General features: G+C 37.0%; 1 protein-coding gene across 1 annotated transcript in view; it reads left to right on the top strand.

The window, feature by feature from the left end:
* Positions 1-1,861: 1,861 nt before the first annotated feature.
* Positions 1,862-21,268, top strand: part of ulk4 (unc-51 like kinase 4) — a gene marked incomplete at its 3' end in the record, with an annotated part of 94,517 nt that continues 75,110 nt past the window's right edge. Inside the window, exons 1-18 of the mRNA XM_079241155.1 lie at positions 1,862-1,896; positions 2,313-2,453; positions 2,669-2,768; positions 2,995-3,134; positions 3,225-3,390; positions 3,566-3,667; positions 4,003-4,086; positions 4,500-4,563; positions 4,864-4,986; positions 5,231-5,288; positions 5,418-5,553; positions 5,734-5,803; positions 6,060-6,123; positions 6,200-6,292; positions 6,739-6,799; positions 6,899-7,113; positions 9,126-9,172; positions 12,698-12,776. Coding sequence (XP_079097281.1) covers positions 2,316-2,453; positions 2,669-2,768; positions 2,995-3,134; positions 3,225-3,390; positions 3,566-3,667; positions 4,003-4,086; positions 4,500-4,563; positions 4,864-4,986; positions 5,231-5,288; positions 5,418-5,553; positions 5,734-5,803; positions 6,060-6,123; positions 6,200-6,292; positions 6,739-6,799; positions 6,899-7,113; positions 9,126-9,172; positions 12,698-12,776 — 1,740 coding nt within the window. The 5' untranslated portion in view covers positions 1,862-1,896; positions 2,313-2,315. The remainder of the gene's footprint in view (positions 1,897-2,312; positions 2,454-2,668; positions 2,769-2,994; positions 3,135-3,224; positions 3,391-3,565; positions 3,668-4,002; positions 4,087-4,499; positions 4,564-4,863; positions 4,987-5,230; positions 5,289-5,417; positions 5,554-5,733; positions 5,804-6,059; positions 6,124-6,199; positions 6,293-6,738; positions 6,800-6,898; positions 7,114-9,125; positions 9,173-12,697; positions 12,777-21,268) is intronic.

Below are 21,268 nucleotides of genomic sequence, written 5' to 3'. Positions count from 1 at the left end.
AAACACAATACACCATGAGCATCAAACAATTCAATTCAGATTGTAATACAAAGTAAGTCCCGTGTGTATTCTCTAAACTCGACAAGTTTATGAAAAAGAGCTTCCTGTGCAGAAGTGAGTTAGTAGCGTCAGACACGCTGCATACTGATAAGAACCAAATCAAAGCAAGAAAGATTAGGAGACATCATCCGGTACAGATAATTTCAAAATAAAACACATAATTAGCTCATAGACTGTGGACACGTTTCACATTTTCAAGATATTTTATTTTGGTGAGCTTGGCCGAAATACTGCATGAGCAACATTGTTCAACTTTATAGAGGTAGTAGGTTTTAAAGTTCTGGTGCTTTGGGAGGATTTCCACTGTCCTCTGTCGTTCAGTCGATGTATCTGCACTCATGCTGCATGAGTCATGCACCAAGGTTAAAATTTTCTAAAGTTGTTCTTAAACTTAGGTCATGTTCTCCATTTTGCCTAAAGTAGATTTGGATCTGGTTTTCCTTTTGTCCTCATTCTCAATAATGTGATATAACCAACTTTTCATTGATTGTACAATAGTTTTTGTTGTGACCTCGAGGAAAATACATGCCAACTTGTTGCTTGTATGGAAAATTACAGTTAACACGTTTGTTAAACCATTACAACCATGCCAACAGTTTCAGTGGATGAATGACGTCATTCTGCTTTCAGATGGCATGCGTGATAGATAGAGAAGTTGGACGGGTGTCGTCGGCAAGGCTGGATTATCCAGTGGGCATTATGGGCACAGGCCCAGAGGCCCACACCCACTTGGGGCCCATGTGGGGCTCACATAAGGATAACACCAGCAGTTTGAACATAAAACAAAATGTTCAAAAAAGTCAGATACACCACACCACAGTATCCAGTGTCTTGCTATTGGTACCACTGGCTGAGAGAATGTTAGAAATGTTTCACAGTGTATCATTCATACTTTTCACAATGTTGCGGTGGGGATGGGGGCTGCTGGGACACTCTGGGCCCAGGAGCCTGTGCACTTTTAATCCGGCCCTGGTTGTAGGTGTTGGACTTGGAGCGGTAACTGTTTCATTATTTCATCCAAAGGCTGAGAAGCAGCAATACTATCTAAACTAGATTAAACTAGGCTGTATCCAAAAAAACGAAACAGCTGTTACAAGAGTCCAACAATATCAACCACAGTTCATTGAACTCCCCTTGGAAATGAATGTTTATCGGGGTGGGTGGAGTAATTTCCTCGCTTTTCTTTGGTCCAGTCACAAGATGAAAACTTTAGATAAAAATAAACCATATATATATAAACAAATTTAGGCAACGCAGCCTACTTTAAATGGTCGCTCGTAGTCAGTTTGATTTCACGGTTCAGCTTCCACGCGCTGTCTGTTGTGTCCTGTGTGGTATCCTAGCAACGTAGGACCGTGCCATTTATAGGTGTTTTTAGGAAAACGAATTAAATAATATTTATAAAGCCAATGTTTGGCTCGAGTTATATGTAAACGCAAGCGTTTTTATGAAAACAGTATACTGACACGTATACTTTTGATGACTATAGTGAACATATTTCCCTCACACTTCCTGTAAAATATTCCAGACTTCCCTCTTCCAGCGGCAGCTAGGTGACCCACAAGTCTTCCGCTAACAAATAGCGGGTCGTAGAAGAGGTAAGTGGGAAATGATGGGTTTAAGGATCGTAAAGTCCATAAGGTTTAAAACCATTAAACTTAAGTCATTATTCATGAACTCCTAAGCATTTTTTTTTTTTTTTTTTTTTAGTTTTTATAGAAAACTGCTGTCTTGTAAGCATAAAAATTAGCAGCACTTCCGAATGGACTGCAAGGATAGCACTTACCAAACCAGTAAAAATCCATAATGGCCAACAGTTAATGTCTGATTTGACAGGTAAAGTTAGCACCAAACACGTCACAAACACCGGTAACTAAGTTTATACTTAAAATTTAATAATTAAATACTCACGTTGCAGCCATTTTTGCTGGCAAGACGGCTAGAAACTTTTTTCCACTCATGTTGTGAGCACGTGTTCAGCATGTAATTAAGGGGATAACATCACCTGCTTTATTATGCAGGTGGCCATTTTATACCTTGATGTGGAAACTTTAAAGCTTTAGGAAGACATTAGTTTGTTTTTTTTACTGAACAAATTGTAGTTTTTGTATGACTTTTTCTTGCGTTTCTCCAACAAGAATGGGCTTTGTGTCGATTCATGTCGAACCAAGTAACATTTTAAAGTAGTTACAGTTAAATTTACATTGGTGTTGACTGAATGACTCACATAGTTCACTTTTACTTTCTCACAGGAGATGGAAAACTTCGTCCTATATGAGGAGCTTGGCAGAGGCTGCAGCTCTGTTGTCTATAAAGGAAGAAGAAAAGGCAATCTCAACTATGTGGCCATCATCTGTGCAGACAAAGCCAAAAGACCAGAGATATCGAATCATGTAGGGTGCTGTTATCATCTACATAACTTCAATTGTATTATCTATTTTCAGATAATTCTTACACTGCTGTAACAATGGGATTATAGTTTTAAGTTTAATAAAAAGTTATCTTGCCGTTTAAAGAATAAGGAACTACAGGTAGAAATAGGTACATGGTTGTCATTGTTTTGTTAATTATAAAATGCTAATGTAATGGATTGTTAATCTCCTCCTAGGTTCGACTCAGTCATGATCTGGACCATCCAAATATAGTTAGCTTCTATGAGTGGTATGAGACAAGTAATCACCTTTGGTTGGTGGTGGAGCTCTGTACAGGTCAGTAATTATTTTTCTCATTTGTGATAAGCACCCATTCACAGTTACGAGTAATAATGCCTATTGTTAATTTTCCAGGAAAATAATACTTTTGAGTGTAAATTGGCGATTGAAGAAAGGATGTTGAGCTCTTGTTTTTTGTCTTCTTTTGTTATTTTCTTACTTTAATCTTTGTTTTTCTTTTTTTGTTCTTTATAAATTTCAATCTTTGCTATGTCCTTGTCAGGTGGGTCTCTGGAATCTGTCATTGCTCTTGATGGAAGTCTTTCAGAGGATGTGGTGAGAGGGTTTGGATGGGATTTGGTCAAAGGACTGAAACACATTCATGAATTTGGAATCATTCTCTCTGACTTGACCCCTGCTAAGGTTTGCATCTACAATCTTATGAGTAAAAGACTAAAAAAAAAAAACAGCACTGAATACAACATTTTGGGTTTTGTTTTCCCTTTTTTTCAGATTTTTCTAGATGGTAGTGGCATTCTTAAGTTTGGTAACCTCTGCTTGTCGAAGGCCAAGGGAGAGACGCTGGAAGATATGTTGACTTTGCTCTCTAAATCTGAGGTTGTAGAGAGGGAAGAAGAAAACATGGACAACGTTGGAAAATTAAGGAGAAAATTAAAAGGTTTTCTAACCGTTTAAACACATTATTCATGTTGAACTATAATCTGAAAATTTATATTCTGTGGCATTTGTGTACTGCACTAAAACAAGCTAATTTTAATCAGTGTTTTGTCTAATATTGGCTCATTGTGCTCTGTTTGTCTTCTGTATTGACTATTTTTAATCTTTTTTTCTAGGTTCTCCGACATACTGTGCTCCAGAAGTTTTGCAGGGATCAGAATCCAATATAAACTCTGATCTCTGGGCTCTTGGTTGTATACTTCACTATATGTATACTGGTAGCTATTTAAACACAGACACTCATACATGCATACATATAAAATCATTAAAAATGCCTCCATACCAGTCAATTTGAATCTTTTATCCTCTTTTGCTGTTGTGCTCCTGTTCAGTATCCTAACACATAAGAGGATTATTATGTTGATACTATTGATCATTTCTAATCTGAAAGCAAATCTTTATGGACTAAAAATATAATTATTTAATTATGTTAAAAAATGTAATTACAAGTGAGATTAAAGTTGCAATCATTACCTAGTATACAGTAATGTACCAACACTGGCCTCAGGTGCACTATAATATTCTGTCACAATTTTTTGTTTTTGTTTTCCAGGTAAACCTCTGTTTTGCTCTAATAGTGACACTGAACTGAGAGAGATGATTTTGCATCAGGAGCCACCACCTTCCACACAGATGAGTAATATAAACTAATACAAATACAAACTTGCATTGGTAATATATATATGTGTGTGTGTGTGTGTGTGTGTGTGTATATATATATATATATATATATATATATATATATATATAAATATGTGTGTATATATATATATATATATATATATATATAATGTGTGTATATATATATATATATATATATAATGTGTGTATATATAATATGTGTGTATATATAATACGTGTATATATATATTGGTTCCACCTCCAAAGTCACATATACAATATTTTGATAATGACTCGCCACTATTTAGTGAAATAAGCTGTAGGAGTTTGATATGTTGTCGAGGCAACTTGACTTTTCATATTGCTGTGTGATTTTTCATCTGGTAAAAAATCTTCACTCCTGTTTACCTGATTTTTTGTTTTCTGCAGATCCCCCTAGTCAAGATTTTCAAAGTCTTCTGAAAGGCTTGCTCAATAAAAATCCAGATAAAAGGTAAGTTTCAAAAGCTGCTAGCCTCAAATAGACACAGATGTTTAAACCATGCATAATTAATGCAAGGATTTCTGAAGTATGGCAAAGAAAGTTCTCCCAAATATGACAAAAACTTTGTTGTGGCTATCTCTCTGTGAGCTCTTTCATAATTTTTATATACTATTTTTTTATATTGTCAAATTCTTTATAGATTAAACAATAAAAAAGAGAAAAAAACTGATTGATGCTCAGCATGTTACATGATAAGGATAGTGTTATGCCTTAGTGTTCCAGTGTTTAGTTGTTACTTTTCTCATTCAGGATGAACTGGCCTGAGTTGTTGGATCACCCCTTCTGGACACAAGTAAAGGAGGAAGATGATGCTGAAGATGGTGATAAAGATGAAAACGCTCTCTGTGAGAAAGTTGGCTTTGTTAACTTAAGGTACGTCAACTCATTATTTCTCTTAATGTTAAAAATCTATAAAAATCCTTTAGGCACTTCATAAAGTCCATTCGAACCTGTTTAAATCCAAATGGCTTTACAATAATTGTAAAACATAATTGATAACATAATAATAACCAACCTGCACAACTATTAACTATAAGGAGAATTGAAATTCTTTATATTTTTATATTCTATTTTTCCTCAGACATTTTTTTCTCTTCCATTTTTCATATCTCCACAGACACACATGTGGCCTTTTACCTCCAGGACAGACAGACAATCTACCTGATAGCGACTCAGTAATCACCCAGAATAGGATGTCAAAGACACTAACCTCAAATACAACAAGTACAGTTACTGAGAGATCACGTTGCAGAGAGCCTGACTGCCAACAATCTGTCAAACACACGTTCTGTGGAACCTCAAAGAACAACCTGGATCTGCGTGCGGTGATGGGACAAGAAAAAAGATGGCAGGGGAAAGTAAAGACTGGAGATGACTCTGAGTCTATGGGTGTACAGCAAATGTGCCAAACATTACAGCACAATAAATCATTTTCCAAAGGTAAACTGCATTTATTGAAACGATTAAACCTTTAAAATGGCTTCAACTCAGCTGGTCTGTTAATGAAGGAATACATTTTCTAAACTTGAATTAAGAAATTTCTGAATCTGAAACTGAATCATGCGTTTCAGTTGTAGTGTCATGAGCTCCTCTATAAATCTTATGTCCCTACTGCTTCAGGTAATGCTTTAGAACTGCTTCCCAAGAGTGGTGTGGATGAAGACAACACTGAGGCAATCTTCCTGCTTAGGTATTTATTTTTCTGCTCTGAGTGAATAGGTTATATTTTTCCTGATAAATCGGGGTTATACTCTTAAAACAGTTTCTTTTATTTGAGAATGAATAAGAATGTTATGTGAAAGTGTCAGTGATACAGGATTTCACAAACAGAAATGATGTATGTGCGATCAAAATCTGAAATGTCATTAAGGGGTTGAGCCCAGGGGAATTATTTATATTACTGCTGAAAGTACTCACACTGTTACATTTATTTAATTTTCTTTTAGCTCACGAACCAGCTCAAGGGGTTGTAGTGCCTCAAACTCTCCAAACCAGCACCCGGTTCTTCAGGTTACTGTTATTCTTTATATATTTCTGTCTGTTGATATTGACACCTCTGATCTCTATTTATTTCCTCTACCCCCAGGCTGGCACTGGATGCAGTTTCACAAACTGTGTAAAAGACCTTCTCCATACTGACTCTGATCTAACTGTCACCCCCATTATTGATAATCCCAAGGTACAGCCAGGATGTAATAATATACAGAGGCTTTTTAGTAAATATTGAATAGCAAGTATTGAAATTTTTCATTCATTTGAAATTTGTTGAGAGGATAGCCCCTTGAGATGATTCATCTAGTTTTCGAGGGGGTTCTCAACACAGACAGACAGATACAGATAACAATACAATCCTTACTTAGACTTTGGGTTATTGCAAGAAACCCTTCCTGTATCTGTTTTCATTTCAAACCATCACACAATTGTTTAGTGTGAGGAAATGTGAATGACCACAGTGAATTTCCCTGAGCTTAACTTTTCTGTAAATGTTTAATTCTCTAATAATTACAAAAATATGTTAAAAAAAAAATAGAATTTTTGAAGTTAGACATGATGTGACAATGAAAGGGAGAATGAATCTACTGAGAAATTCCAGCTGAAGTTGAATTTGTGACTTTGTTTTAACAGATTCTTAAGAGTACTCCTGTGCGATTTGATTCCAAAACACTTTGTGTACCAGCTTATTCAGGTATGATGCGAGTATAGAAGTCTTAAAAAGAAGGTCTTAGTGTAATGGTCATTAGCATCACATTATCTTCAAGCCTGATTTCTTTTTGTTCTTCTCCAGTTGAGAAGCTGCAGTCTTTAAATGAGGAGGAGTGGACTGTCTTCCTGTCACAACTCTGTTCGTCCCTTGAAGATCAGGGCTCATCCGCTTGTCTTCCCTCCTCGAGTGCTCCTCCTCAAGCAAATGCTGTTCGATCAAAGCTCAACTTGTTGTGCTACCTCTGCTGTGTAGTTGGACATACACTTATTGCCAACAAACTGATTAACTCAACACTGGTAAGAAAACATATTTAGTTTGTATTCCTTTTTGATTGTTTTATAACTTTTGTAATTTACATAATGGAGCAGTGTTTTGTATTTTAACTTGGCACGATAGTTTGTTAGGTCCTTGTTTTCAGTTGCATGTGTGTTCAACTCAACCAGCCTTGTCTCATTTCCAAACCTATCTAATTGAATCTCCCTTCAATACAGGCTTCCCATTTCAGCAATTAAAAACCCTGTTTTAGTGTGTGCTAAATTTCTACTGAGGAAAAAACTACAAGGAGACAGTTTATCTCTACAGATTAGTGTTTAGATACTTTTTCTTGCTAACTGATGGTTTGTGGTGCTTTCAGATTCAGATTGTTTGGGGAGGTGTGACTGAGGAGAATTATGGTCCATAAAAATTTAGGTCCTGGTTCGGTTCAAATAACCACAAACAGGAAGTGGACTCCGACTTCTGTGGTAGAAATTGAAGCTGCATTGACCAATAGTTAAGAAAATGTTCTTGTTTCAGTTCACTTCACTTTAGTTTTATTTGTATAATGCCAGTTCTCAACACATTCCTCTCTGGGCACTTTACAATCAATTCTAGTCAATTCCCTGTGATCATGTGTTCATACAAGCAAAATTCATTAAAAAAAAAAGTCAAATAGTCGCTTAGCTAAGGAAAAGGAAAAAAAAAAATTTGCATGGACATTTGACTTAAATTCAATCCCCCATCCTGAGCATTTAAAAGTGGTGAGTGGCAGTGGAAAGGAAAAAAGTCCTCTCTTATGGGAAGGTAAAACCTCCAGCAGAACCCGGCTCGGGGAGGGTGGCTCTCTGCCTTGACAGGCTGTTTTTAAAAAAAAAAAACAAAACAGCGATTAACAGGCACCACAACCTTTAGGTAGGGAGAAGTGCTGAGAGATGAGCGGCGAATTACAAGTTAAAGACACCAATACTGTCATATTTATACATAGAAAATATAGAGCAGAGAGGAACGGTGAAGGAAGCACTGAGTGCATCATGGGATAATTCACAGCAGTCTAAGCCTGTGGCAGTTTAACTAAGGGCTGACTAAGCCACCCTCTTAACTATAAGATTTTTTTTTTAACAAAATGGAGGTTTTTAAGCCTTATCTTAAAGGTAATGAGGATTGCCTTCCAGAGTAATGGCATAGCAAGACAGTTTTGTCTTGAGTTTTTCAGGTCTAAAGATGATATCAGTCCTGAATTTAAAAGGAGAATTCATAGTCATCCAGATCTTTGTCTTATTAACTAATTTTGTTTAGAATTGTATTTGTAAAAGGGGGATTGGATATAGGTCTTGAATTAACTCCTGGGTCAAGAGGTGTTAATGTTTTATGATTAAAGGTTTTAAATAAAGGTTTGGTTTCAGCAGTCTTAAAAGATTTGATGTACATATCCTGTCAATCAAGAGATTGAACAAAGTTAATATAGATGCATTAACTGAGAGGGAAAAAGACTCCCTTAAAGTTTTTCCCTGGCAAGGTGTGGGTCCACAGACACAACTCCAGAGCAAAGACTTGGCGGTGTTGTACCACTGGTTCTCCTGACTCAGCATCAGTACTTTGATAGTCAAAGCAGAAAAAAACTCTCTCAAAGTTAAACATTTGTTCAGAACTACAACTGCTTTGGTGGAAAAGGGGCTTCTCTGATGCATTTTCTAATTAATTATTTTCCCCAAACAAAGAGCCTCACCAGTAAGATACTGGTGAGAAGTTATTGTTATGATTCCTGACTACCTATTATTGAGTTATTTGTACTGTATATGGGAAGAGTTAGTAGAATGTTTCAAATTTGTTTTTCTTTTGTCTGACTTTTTAAAAATGTTGTACCCCAGAAAGGGTACAATGCGTTTTTAAACGTACAACTTTTTATTTTGCCAAAAGATTTTTGTTCAAAACTATTTCTAGCACACACAGTTGTGATATGTAACATTTGTAACATTTTCTTCCAGTTTAGCCTCTTCATCTGTTTTTTTTTTCCTTTTCTCTGCTTCTCAAATTTTCTTTTTTCATTTAGCTTCTCGTATTGACTCAGCAGTTGCGACAAGCCCCAAACTGGGATGTGTAAGTATATTTATGAATGTGTGTACAGAGAGACTGAATGGAAAAAAAAAAAAATGAATGAAAAGTTTAATGGCGTATAAAACCGGACAATTCCCCTTTTCCTCAGTGCTGAGCTCATACTTGTTGGTTTCATTAATTAATCTTCATTAACTCATTGGCTGCTAGCCACTGTTATAGCAGAGCACCAGTGTTTGGCTCATCTTTCAGGACCCACAGAATATTGAGTTCTGGGACTACAGACTACAGAGGGCTGATTTGGTTAAGTCCGTGCATGCTGCGGATGTTTTGGCACACCCTTCCAGCCAAATCGCTTTTAATACACAGAAATTGCAAAAGACGTCTTTTCACGTCTGTTTATTGTTTAAGTTTATCCCATTTTAATCATGCAACAGTTGCCCCAAAAGTGACTTTAAAAAAAAAGCTCTAATAATATCTGAAAGAAATAAAATTATTTACATATATATATATATATATATATATATTTATTTATTTATTTTCTTGGGCAAAATATAACAGACCTAAAGTTAAAAGTCCCATTTTAGGTACATTAACATTTCTGGCTGTTTTCTAACGTAATCTACAACATGTCACAGTATTTTATTTTTTTATTTTTATTTTTTAATTTTTCAATGTTTTTATCGACAATCTTCATAATTGTCATTAATATCTGATGGTGAGCCCGGCAGGATCAGCCAGTGGAAACTTTGCAGGTTTTGTTTTCGTCTTGGTCATGGAGCAGAGGTGATCATCTCCTGCTCTGACCGCTGTTGAAAGCTGGAACAGCTTCTGCAAGGCTCTTGTGAAGGCTTTACAGTCGGGGGGCTTACAGCAGCACCAGCTGCTCAATGAGAAGAGTAAACTGGGCTTTCCCATCAGTCTCCAAAGTCTTCAGTAACACTAGAAAAAGTTGCTAGATTTGTTGCTAGTTGCTTTTTTGAAAGAGTTGCCCAAGGGATCTGAAAACTTATTAAATATAGCGCCAAAGTCGCCAAGTTGGCAACAGTGTTTTAGCCAAGCTCTGACGTGTATTACAGTAATCTGTGTACCAGGAACTTGTGCACTGACAATCTTTCCACTCTGTTTTGAATGCACACCTGGATTAAATGTGCTGTTTTTTGTAATTAATCGAAATTAACACATTGAAGTTCCAGCCTTGATTGTATGGTTACACAGCCAAGGAGCGGTGTTGGGCATCGACAACTCCAGAAATGTTAATAATAGATGTCACTGCACCACTTAAACAAGTCAGGAATATAGAGTTTTAATGTCAGATGGTCACATGTCTTAAATACATTTTATGTGTTCTTACTTATTTTAAAGTTATCATCACATACAGTATCATGATTAATAGTGTGTGAAAGTGGTTCTTAAACTGGGTGACCTGACCCTTTTGGTGTCCTAAGATAACTTGCATTATTTATTATGGCTGTCAAAATGTATAGTTTTGATGCAAGAACATTTTATCTCTAAACGTTTTAGTGCATTAACCCTTGTATGGTGTTCGGGTCTGTGGGACCCGTTTTCAGTTTATATCAATAGGAAAATGAAACAATTATTTTTTCAAGCTGAAATTCATTGGCTTTAGGTCTTTTTCTCTGAAGAACATAAATCAAAACACATTTTTAATGACCACATACTGTACACCCACCCTACGCATTTATATTACATACAGGGTGTTTGGGTCCACTGGACCCAGGGATAATAAAGTATGGAAAGTATAAGTCCTGCATACCTTCACTCTGTTCACACATTTTACCCTCTTTCTTGCGGGAATCAAACTTTTTTTTTCTCTCATACCCTATCCCACCTGCAAATTAGGGGCTTGACACTATAAATGAAGGGTTTGCCAGTGTGGTAGCTTATCACAAGTGATCAAGATGGCCAAAAGATTATCTGCTGAAAGGGCCTTTCAAATAATTTGGGAAGAGAGAGAAGCTTCTGAAGATGATGTTGAGGAAGAGGTTTCAGTATTTGAAGATCATTCAGAGTCTGACAGTGACTTCGAAGAAAAAGATGAGGTTGAGCACCAATTACAATCAAAACGAAGACGACCAGCCAATCAGCACCCAGCTCTAGGACCAGCCCGTCAGCAGCCAGCTCTGGGACCAGAGGTCCACCAGATTGCCAGAGGAGCAATATGGATGTCGAAAAATGGTGAAATTTCTTGCCCAAGAAATGAGCCACCACACAGAGCTGCTAATGTGATAAAGATGCAACTAGGGCCAACACGGCTGGCAGTTACTCATGTGCATGACATCAAGTCTTCATTTGAGCATTTTATCCCAGATTACACTAATCTTGAATAAAGGCATATTTTTGTAGAAAGGTGGAAGGAGATGGGCCAAACTGATTTCCAAGCCTACTCTGGGGTTCTTATTCTTGCTGGAGTTTTCAAGTCCAAAGGGGAATCCACAGAATCCCTGTGGGATGCAGACTGAGACGATAGACCAGCTTGATGGCAAAGAGACAAGTTAGCTGCCATCAGGACAGTGTGGGATAAGTGGGTGCACCACCTCCCCTTGTTTTACAACCCTGGGCCATTGATAAGCAGCTGATGCCATTTAGAGGCCACTGTCCTTTTAGGCAGTAAATACCATCTAAACCTGCAAAGTATGGTATAAAGATCTGGGCTGCCTGTGATGCCACTTCCTCATATGCTTGGAATTTACAAGTCTACAAAGGGAAACCTGATGGAGGAGTCCCTGAGAAAAATCAAGGGATGAGAGTTGTCCAGGACCTGACTCAGGGACAGTGGACACATCACGTGTGACAATTTTTTTTTTCCTACATGCTAGGACAGGAGCTCCTAAAGAGAAAACTGACCATGTAGGGAATAATATGAATAAAATCAGTAGTTGTGATATATCTTGCTTCATTTGTAAATGTAATTTTTTTTTAATTACTTCACTTGATTTTGACTGATTTTAATATTTATATTAAATTTTATTAAAAAACGAGTTGCACATTTATCCACAAATGTGTTCTATAAAAGGTAAAGGGCAAATATTAACCATGATTGCTGTTCATACGGCTTGTAATTGTGATAAAGTAAACATCCGTTGAGTATTTTCACGTAAAATTGTTTGTCTTGTTTTGAAAACCCAGAACTCTAGCGGGTCCACCAGACCCATGAACATTGGCTAAGTAACAAAAATACGAACACCACACAGGGGTTAATGCATAAAAAAACAAAGTTTTACTCATACAAAAAAAAAAAAACAAGCTGGCATATCTTTGAGAAAAGCAGGTTTTGGGCCTTTTGGCGCTACTTCCTTTTTTTTCTTTTTGAAGTGAATTAAATCGACCCAAAACCACTTTATTTTCTGCATTTATAAAGTTTGATAGTTTTTCATTTCTTACATTTAGAACAACATATGTTGTCTATGAGAAGTAAAACCAAGGAGAGGATCACAAGCCCACACGGCTCTCAGCATTGTGTTTCCAATATAAAAAGTTTGTCATTCAAAACGTTTTTTTGTTAGAAAGACCCGTGTTGTCCTCTAGAATGAAATCAATCTTTTGCAGGCGGAGCAAAGTTCTCCGAGTGATGGGGCTCCTCCCTCTGCACTGCAGTCACCTTGAAGAGGCCAGTCCTGTGTCCGAGGTCTGTTGACACACAAGCACACTCTGGGGCAGGTTTGAAGTTGAGGACACTAGATTAATTTACTTTTTCTTTTTTCATATTCCTATTTTAAAGATGTCTCTGCTTTTCATAAATTACTGAATGCTGGGCCTCAACTTTAATCTGACCTCATCATTTCTAAACAAGTTTTCATATTTAAATCTGTAATTTATTTTAATAAAAAGTTGACTTGATGGAAAAAAATCATACATTTTCAGACAAATGTTAATTTGGCTTAAATTACAATACATTTAATTTAAATTACAGTTTCCCCCAAACAAGGTCTATCATTGATATTGTAGACACACATTAGACAAAAGCAAACAGTTTAAAAAAAAAGTTAGGCTGCTTCATTTTAACCACAAATTATTTTTAATATTTTAGTGAAAGAAGAAAAGGTCCAGGATATCTTGGATCTTTTCCAGTCTGATATAGTACCAGTTCAGACCATAGTGTGGCAGTAAACGCCAGAAGAACCACAACACTTGAGAATATATAAAAAGTAAAATCACTTAAAAGAACACATGTATGATATGAAGTTGTCCATTTTAATTGTTTTTTTTATTTTTTAAAAAATTCCTTTTAACATTTCTGCTTTTATTCAGCAGTAATCAAATCTTGAAGTTTAGCAAAAAAGGGAAAACCGGCCGTAAATTAATATGGACCTGTGTGGTTTGGGTGATTCTTTCATTAATACCAGTTTTCACCAGCAGGTGGTGCTAAAAACCTTTAAGACAACGTTCTCTGGGATAGTGATTAAAATTAAACTTCTCTCTCCTGCTCCATCCTCCTGTCATACACAAAGATCTTGATGGTTTTTGTTGTTATTTTTAAAAAAAACTTTTTTGAATTAGTGGTTAAATGTTTAATAATACTATTAGATTATGACGTCACACCATTTTCTTAAACAGCTTAAAAAGTATTATAAAACTGTACTGTTGCTTTCTCTTGGGTTTTGCATAAAAAAGGTTTCTTTACACATTAAACTTGCTGTAGCGTTCTAAGTGGAGCTGTGTTAGATCTAATATGACTCACTTCTTTATTGAAACATCTATAAAGACAGCATAGAGATTATTGTTTTTATTTATTTTTATTATTATTGATTTAGTTAATAACTTGAGCTGTCTATGGGGAGCCGTCCTTGTTTAGGTGATACTCATGGAGCCCTTATTAAAACTGACTGACCACAAAATTAAAACCTCCTGTCATATAATGAGTGGGTCCACTCATGTCTCCTAAACATATCTGGCTCTGCCCACACAGAACTCGTGAGGTTGGTGAATGGTAGTGCGATTCTGGTTGTGGGGGATCCTTTTGGTTCTTGTGGGCTCCTGAGTTGGGTGGGGTTCATTTTCCTGCCACAAACACTGGGCAGTGTGTATCATTGAACAGATGTTTTTGACTGTCAACAATGTTTAGAAGGGCGTTACATGACCAGGACCAGTTTTGTAAGGAAGTAATATGAGAATTCACCTTGCCTGTCAGTTTTCCTGTTATGGTTAATGAAAACTTAAATGTCTAGATGAAAAAGTCAACATTAGTCATCTAGAAGGAAGGACTGGCTACCACACTGTTCTCAGAAGTTTCACGTAGGTGCTGCGAACAAAGTGGTTCATGAGTTTACGAGGTATCATCACTATAATTCCCATGATCAAGTTGCCACACAGTAATGGGCCTAAAACATTAAATCATCTTTACAGACACAGAAAATTCAGAACTTTACTCCATTTCTCTAAGTAAACACTCATAAATAATGACAGTAGAGTCACATAAGTGGTATTTTATGCCCATTACACTTTGACCTGTCTCTTATTATATTCTTTACCCTGAATTTTTTTTAGTGTGCTTTTGCTTTCCTCCTTCTACTCTGCTTTGATGATATCCGTTAATGATTAAATCCATTTTGACATCTCTAAATTCTACATGCGCCTGCATGTTTTTTTTAACTTCCTTCCTTTACTGCAGCAGAGTCGTCACTGGGATTTACAAAATGGCCGATTTTGGCATAGCAGTGTTGTTTCAATGCACTTGTTATTAAAGACAAATGGCTGAACAATTCTTCTTCTACCCTTCTTGCTCCCCTCAGTTACCATAGGATACTATGTTGTTAAGAAAAGGACAATGCTGTATAATTGGGTTTGTGTATCTGTGTGAGTCTGTTTGTGATTATGGACACGTGAGACTGTCTATGTACTCAGCAGGGGTTCTCTGTGCATGTGTTCTTCATGTGTGCATGTCCTTTTTTTCAGCCATGTTTGTCTCCAGGTTTTGTGTATTTTGTTTTCTCTGGTGTTCTCCTTGTTTTTGTTGTGTGTGTGTGTGTGTGTGTGTGCGTGCGCGCCTGTAAACATTCTGTATTTGTGTGTTTCCTTGTGTTTCAGTGACGCTAACAGATGACCAATAAAAACAGCGCACACTTGCATTTTTGTGTGCGTGTGTGTGTGCGCCCTCTCGCAGCAGGGGTTCTCCTACTGCAGTCCCGCTGATGGGTGTGTTGGGGCTGGGCTTAGTTACCATGGCAACCGCTATATGCTTCAGTTACACCCCCCCCCCCCCCCCCCCCCCCCCCAACATAGAAACACAAACATGTCCACCTTTCTTTTTTTTTTTTTCATTCTTTTTGTGTTGATCGTTTCTATATAATTTTTTCTAAGACTTATTGTCACTTTGCTTTCATATTGAATCGTATGAAGATAAAACAATGTTACTGTTCCTACTTCAAACCTTATTTTTATGTGGTGTAATATGATTTAATTGCATGACTGTGGCAGAGTCGTCACTGTGATTTATTTGAATGCAATCATTAAAATAGAAAAGTTCTGTCAATTTTCAGGTTCTTACTAGTTCTTAAAATTAGGCAAATACAACCACAGATACTCAGTGCATGGCATTAAATTTAGTCATTAAGTAAACCCTCTTACATAGGAATAAAAATGGTGAATTGTCAGTACCCACCAGGTGCTGCTTATCAGAGCAGCACCTGGTGGTGGGAATGTGACCACCAGTTGAAGCCGAGTTAAAGCTGTTTTGTATATGGGCAACCCCCCCCCAAAAAAACAAACCTTTCTAGACAGTTGCAAATGTTCCAAAAACGATATTCCCACAAGTTTGCACTGTGGTCAGAATACGCTGTCAGAATATCAGAATATGCAGTGCTTGGAGAAACTGCAAAATACAACTATTATCTCAAGATTCACTTTATACTGGGGTTTATTACAAGTTTGATTCTAATACAATATCAGTTCAATGTATAAAGGATTGATGTTTACCAATATCACAAATTCTGCCACAATAGAACTTTAGTTCTATCAGTGATGGGGTTATACAAGTTGTCTAATGCTGATTAACATCATAACTTCCATATCAAATCACACAAAACAACATCTAAATATCGTTTAATTTCTGGACATCATGCATGACAACATGTATTGTAAACCTTACTCATTTTTAGTCTCAAAATATTTTATTTAAAGCTTTGATAGAATTATGAAACCAATTGTCTGACTTTACTATAGTCAGACATCCCGCAATTACATATCACTGTTTTCTTCATCACACTGAATAAAAAGCTAACGTATTAAAAACTCTGTGTGTTCTTTCTTCAGTGACATTATTAACATTTGTTCGGTATTTTATGCTGAAATAAATGTAGCATTAATTTGCTGACAATTAAATGTTAGTATATGACTTATTGGAAAGGTGTGAGAACAAAAAAGCCTCTAAAACACGAGTTACTGTTTGTAAAGTTTGAACTAAATTAATAAAATGCTGCATTTGAGAAACAAGGTCGTTTGGACAAATTGGATATGGTTGAATATGATGTACAGCAAAAAAAACCCCAAAACAAATGGCATGTCATCAGTAAAGCCTCACACCCTCCACATGGTGGAGAAGTGACCATTTCATTACATCAGAATGGCTCACCAAGAAATAACCAAGATGTTGTAATGACCAAGTACAGATATTAACTCTTAACCCAGCCAAATGTCAAGAGAGTGGTGCATTAAAAAAAGCCTCAATTAAGTGAGGCAATGTCATAATTGAGAACAAGTCTAAGATTATTTAACAATGAGGAGAAACTGACATTGCCATAGACCACATTACTACTTTGTTATTGCTGTAATAGTTGGTGCTTCTACAAGTTGTTGAATTATGGAGTCCAATTAAGGCTTCAGATGCTCCTGCATTTTGACTTTTAGTACACAATATTTAAATTATGTATTTATACAAGATTGTATTCACGTATGCTACATTAACTGCTTTCAACCTCGTAAGGTCTACATGACTAGATGCTTTATTTTCTTCTTGTAATATTCTGATGTGTAAAATCTTACATTTGAACAGGGTTTATTTTCTTTTTCATTTTACAGTAAATGACCACTAAATGCTCTGCTGCATTTTTTTGAAGCAATATAGAACCCTAATGTGCAATAAAGCACATGGTGATCTTGGCCCCAGGAACACAGTAGTGAACATGTGCAAGTTAGATGAAAAGTCAACGTAACTAGTAGTGATATTACTGTAGAATTTAAACCAAGAAAAGTCGTTTACAGTATATTACTGGTATTGATAAATAGAAGATTTGACTATTTCCATGTCTTGCTATTCAACATGTCTGAGCTAAACTAAATATATACTTTTAAAAGTCCGTTTAAAGAAAACGTCCTTGTGAGTTTTATATTAGAAACGTGTTACTTAATTGGTTTTTAATTTGAGATGCATTATTTCATATGAGCCGTTGAAGCCTTCAGAATGCGGTTACATTATTAGTCAAGCGCTGAGGTTATCTCGGCTAAACTTGCATGCAAGTTTAGTGATTTGAGCACATTCAGCTGGAAAGCTGGGCACTTGAAGATAAGATTAGCTCTGACTGCAGTGCTGCGGTGCCTCTTTGTACACCAGTTTCTTCTCTCACCTGAACAGAGACTCATGGTAACTGTAAACTTCCTGACCAGCAATCCAATGATCTACCAACTGCTCTTTCTCACCACATCTCACTGTCCCAGAGTAGACGTAGAAGTGTGGTGTTTGTATGTGCAGAACACTTGTGTATTATGTTAGGTTCTTGTCTTGTGTTCTTTCACTATAGAGTGTTACATTTCATGAATGATCATTGGTTTCATAAGTCTGTTTTGTTTGAACTAAGATGTCAGTGATGAGATGATTATGTGCATTTTTTTTCCTGTTTTTTGTTTCCTTTTCCCTCTGGTTCACAGCACAGCTCCGCCTTCCAGCACGGAGTTGCACGACCAGGTTCTAATACACCACATTACTCTGCTCCCCACTCAGCCATTTACAGTAGTTATTCCAGTTTAAGAAAAGGGTGAGAGGCAGGAATAGGTAGACATTAGGAGAAGAAAACAAAACCAAAGATGAAAGTAAACAAAACAGTGTTGGGTTCTGCAACGTTCACATTAATTAGTCATTCAGCTCAGACTCTGTAGTGACAAAGTGATGATGCACTCTCCAATGTCAACAGATGTTTCAGTGAAGCAGTCATAATTGCTCTTTGTGCAAAATAAAAGGAAGAAATAATTTCTGAGACAACGTAAGATACATTGAGAGGACAAAAATATCAGAAGAAAACATTACATCTCATTCTGATTTAAAAAGAGTGACAGAAGGTGAAAGAAAAAGCAAGCCGATGTCATAAACGATCCGTGTAGGTGACATGGAGACAGAAATATATGTACCACATGTACAGTTGACTGACTCAGAGTAGAGTGAAAATTGAGAAACATGGAAAATAAGTGAAGGGAGGAATGGTGGTGGGGTGAGGAAGAACTTGCTTTAGATCAACTTGGAAAGCAGCTTATATAAATTGTAGGAAACTGCCAACCAACAGGCTATGTGTGTTTACTTGTCTGTGACATGCATTTCTCACAAGTGCTTGACTGCATGTGCATCCATTTTCAATTCATCTTTATTTTGTATTAGTAATTAATTATCAATCATTAACTTATATCAATTCATTGTGATCCTTATAAAACAAATCCACATGAATCTAATTTAAAATTAAGTGTTCATACAAGCCAGTTCTGTGTTTTCAATTCCTGTGCGTTTGTGTATGTGTTTGTGTGCATTGATGGATTTCAGTGGTTAGTTTTTGCTACTGGGTATTTACACATCTCTTAATGACTCCCTATAACCTTTCTTTTTCTTTATCCTTGTTTTATTTACTTTTGGTCATGTCTAACAATTTTATCTGCACTGTATTTTATTTATTTGAATAATTTAGGTTTGATTCTTCTGCAGTATGTTGTTACTTAATATAGTCACTGTTCAATTCCACTGGGCATTGATCCTAAATGTATGAGAAAACCAAGTGTCAGGGTTTCCTTCAGGTTTTTTCTTAACAACAGTGGAGGGCTTTGCATCCTCCTTCTTAACTAATGTCACCTGACTCTTCAGGTTCCTTTCTCTTCATATTAAATATTTTAATATTGGCTCATACATCTGAAAATGCAACCACAAATAAGTCAACACAGAAAACTACCTGACCTCATTCATTCATGTATGTGTGTATATATATATATATATATATATATATATATATATATATATATATATATATATATACACACACTTCACAAAAAGTTAGGGATATTCAGCTTTTGGGTGAAATTTCACAACAAGCCTAAAATGCATTCAAACCTGTACAGGTGAACTTAATGTGATCTTCTCTAAGCTTTTAAATGCACATGTCCAACTGTTAAATGTTTCAATAAATTTTGCAGAAGTTGCTGTTCTCTAACAAGGAGCTTAACGGCAAATATCACGGCAGGTGTGTGATCCTTGAATTGACCAATAAATGTCCTGGTTCAATTAGAGCTGGTGTTTAAACAGTTGTCTTCATCATGCTGTTCACATTTTGACATCATGAGACCAAGACGACACCTAACAATGGAACAACAGTCCCTTGCCATTGCGATGCTTCAAACAGGACGTTCTCAGACAGAAGTGGCCACTGAGCTTGGAGTGTCACAGAGTGTCATCAGCAGGTTGCAACAGAGATATCAAGAGACTGGAAGAGTCACAGAAAGGCCTAGAAGTGGACGTCCTTTGGCCACATCCCGTGCTGATGACCGCTACATTGTGAACACTGCCCTGAGAAACCGGATGATGAATGCCACTCAACTCCAGGCACGTTTAAGAGAGGTGAGAGGCACCCAAGTGTCACGTCAGACCATTCGAAACCGTTTCCATCAGCGTGGTCTGCGTGCTAGACGACCTGCACGGGTACCTGACCACACCACCAGGCACAGGCATCATCGTCTTGCATGGGCCAGGGAGCATTTACGCTGGACGAGGAACCAGTGGGCCTCAGTGCTGTTCTCTGATGAAAGTCGATTCACACTGAGCAGAAATGATGGCCGGCAACGATGTTGGAGACGTCAGGGAGAGCGCTATGCATCAGCCACTGTTGTCACCAGGCGAGCTTTTGGTGGTGGCGGTGTTACAGTGTGGGCAGGGGTGTCCACTTGGTACAGAACTGCCCTACACTTTGTGAATGGTACAGTGACAAGCCCATACTACCTGAATAACATCATTAATCCAGTGATTGTGCCCCTACATGAACAGCACAGGCCTAATTTCATCTTCATGGACGACAATGCTCCTGCTCATCAAGGCCGCATCATCAGGGAACGGTTGTTGGAGACTGGTGTGCCTCAAATGGAACGGCCTGCACTCTCTCCAGACCTGAATCCCATTGAAAACCTGTGGGTTCAGCTGAGCCGTGATGAGGACAACTGTTTAAACACCAGCTCTAATTGAACCAGGACATTTATTGGTCAATTCAAGGATCACACACCTGCCGTGATTTTTGCCGTTAAGCTCCTTGTTAGAGAACAGCAACTTGTGCAAAATTTATTGAAACATTTAACAGTTGGACATGTGCATTTAAAAGCTTAGAGAAGATCACATTAAGTTCACCTGTACAGGTTTGAATGCATTTTAGGCTTGTTGTGAAATTTCACCCAAAAGCTGAATATCCCTAACTTTTTGTGAATAGTGTGTATATATTTGAACATCTCAAACCACATGTGAAAGCAAAACGTTGCATCAATAATGTTACATTCTTCTTATGGTCCATAAAAGTATGTGAATGAATGAATGAATTGTCCCTTTATTTATCTCAAAGTGGGGAAATCCCATTCCAGGACAACCCATCCAAGATTAGACAAAAACATACTTCTACATAAACAGGATCAGAAAATAAATATATAGACTTTATGTTTATATGAATACTTTCATTCATTATGATTTACATTTTTAACAAATATAATTCTTCAAACACCGCAGATCTTCTTTTGCTGTTTTGGTGCGCCATGATTATTTACCTCTAGGAAGACCCTGAGAGTGTTTTGTGGGGGCAAGCAGTGTCTTTTTTTCTGGCTGCCACCTGATCTCAGTTGTAATGGCTGCTTAGTAAACAGTAGTCTGAGGTCCTTGATGCAAGCTGAAATGAATGG

The sequence above is a fragment of the Telmatherina bonti genome, assembly GCF_933228915.1.
Source record: "Telmatherina bonti genome assembly, chromosome: 5".
Lineage (NCBI taxonomy): Eukaryota > Metazoa > Chordata > Actinopteri > Atheriniformes > Telmatherinidae > Telmatherina > Telmatherina bonti.
This window is presented reverse-complemented; position numbering and strand designations above follow the sequence as displayed.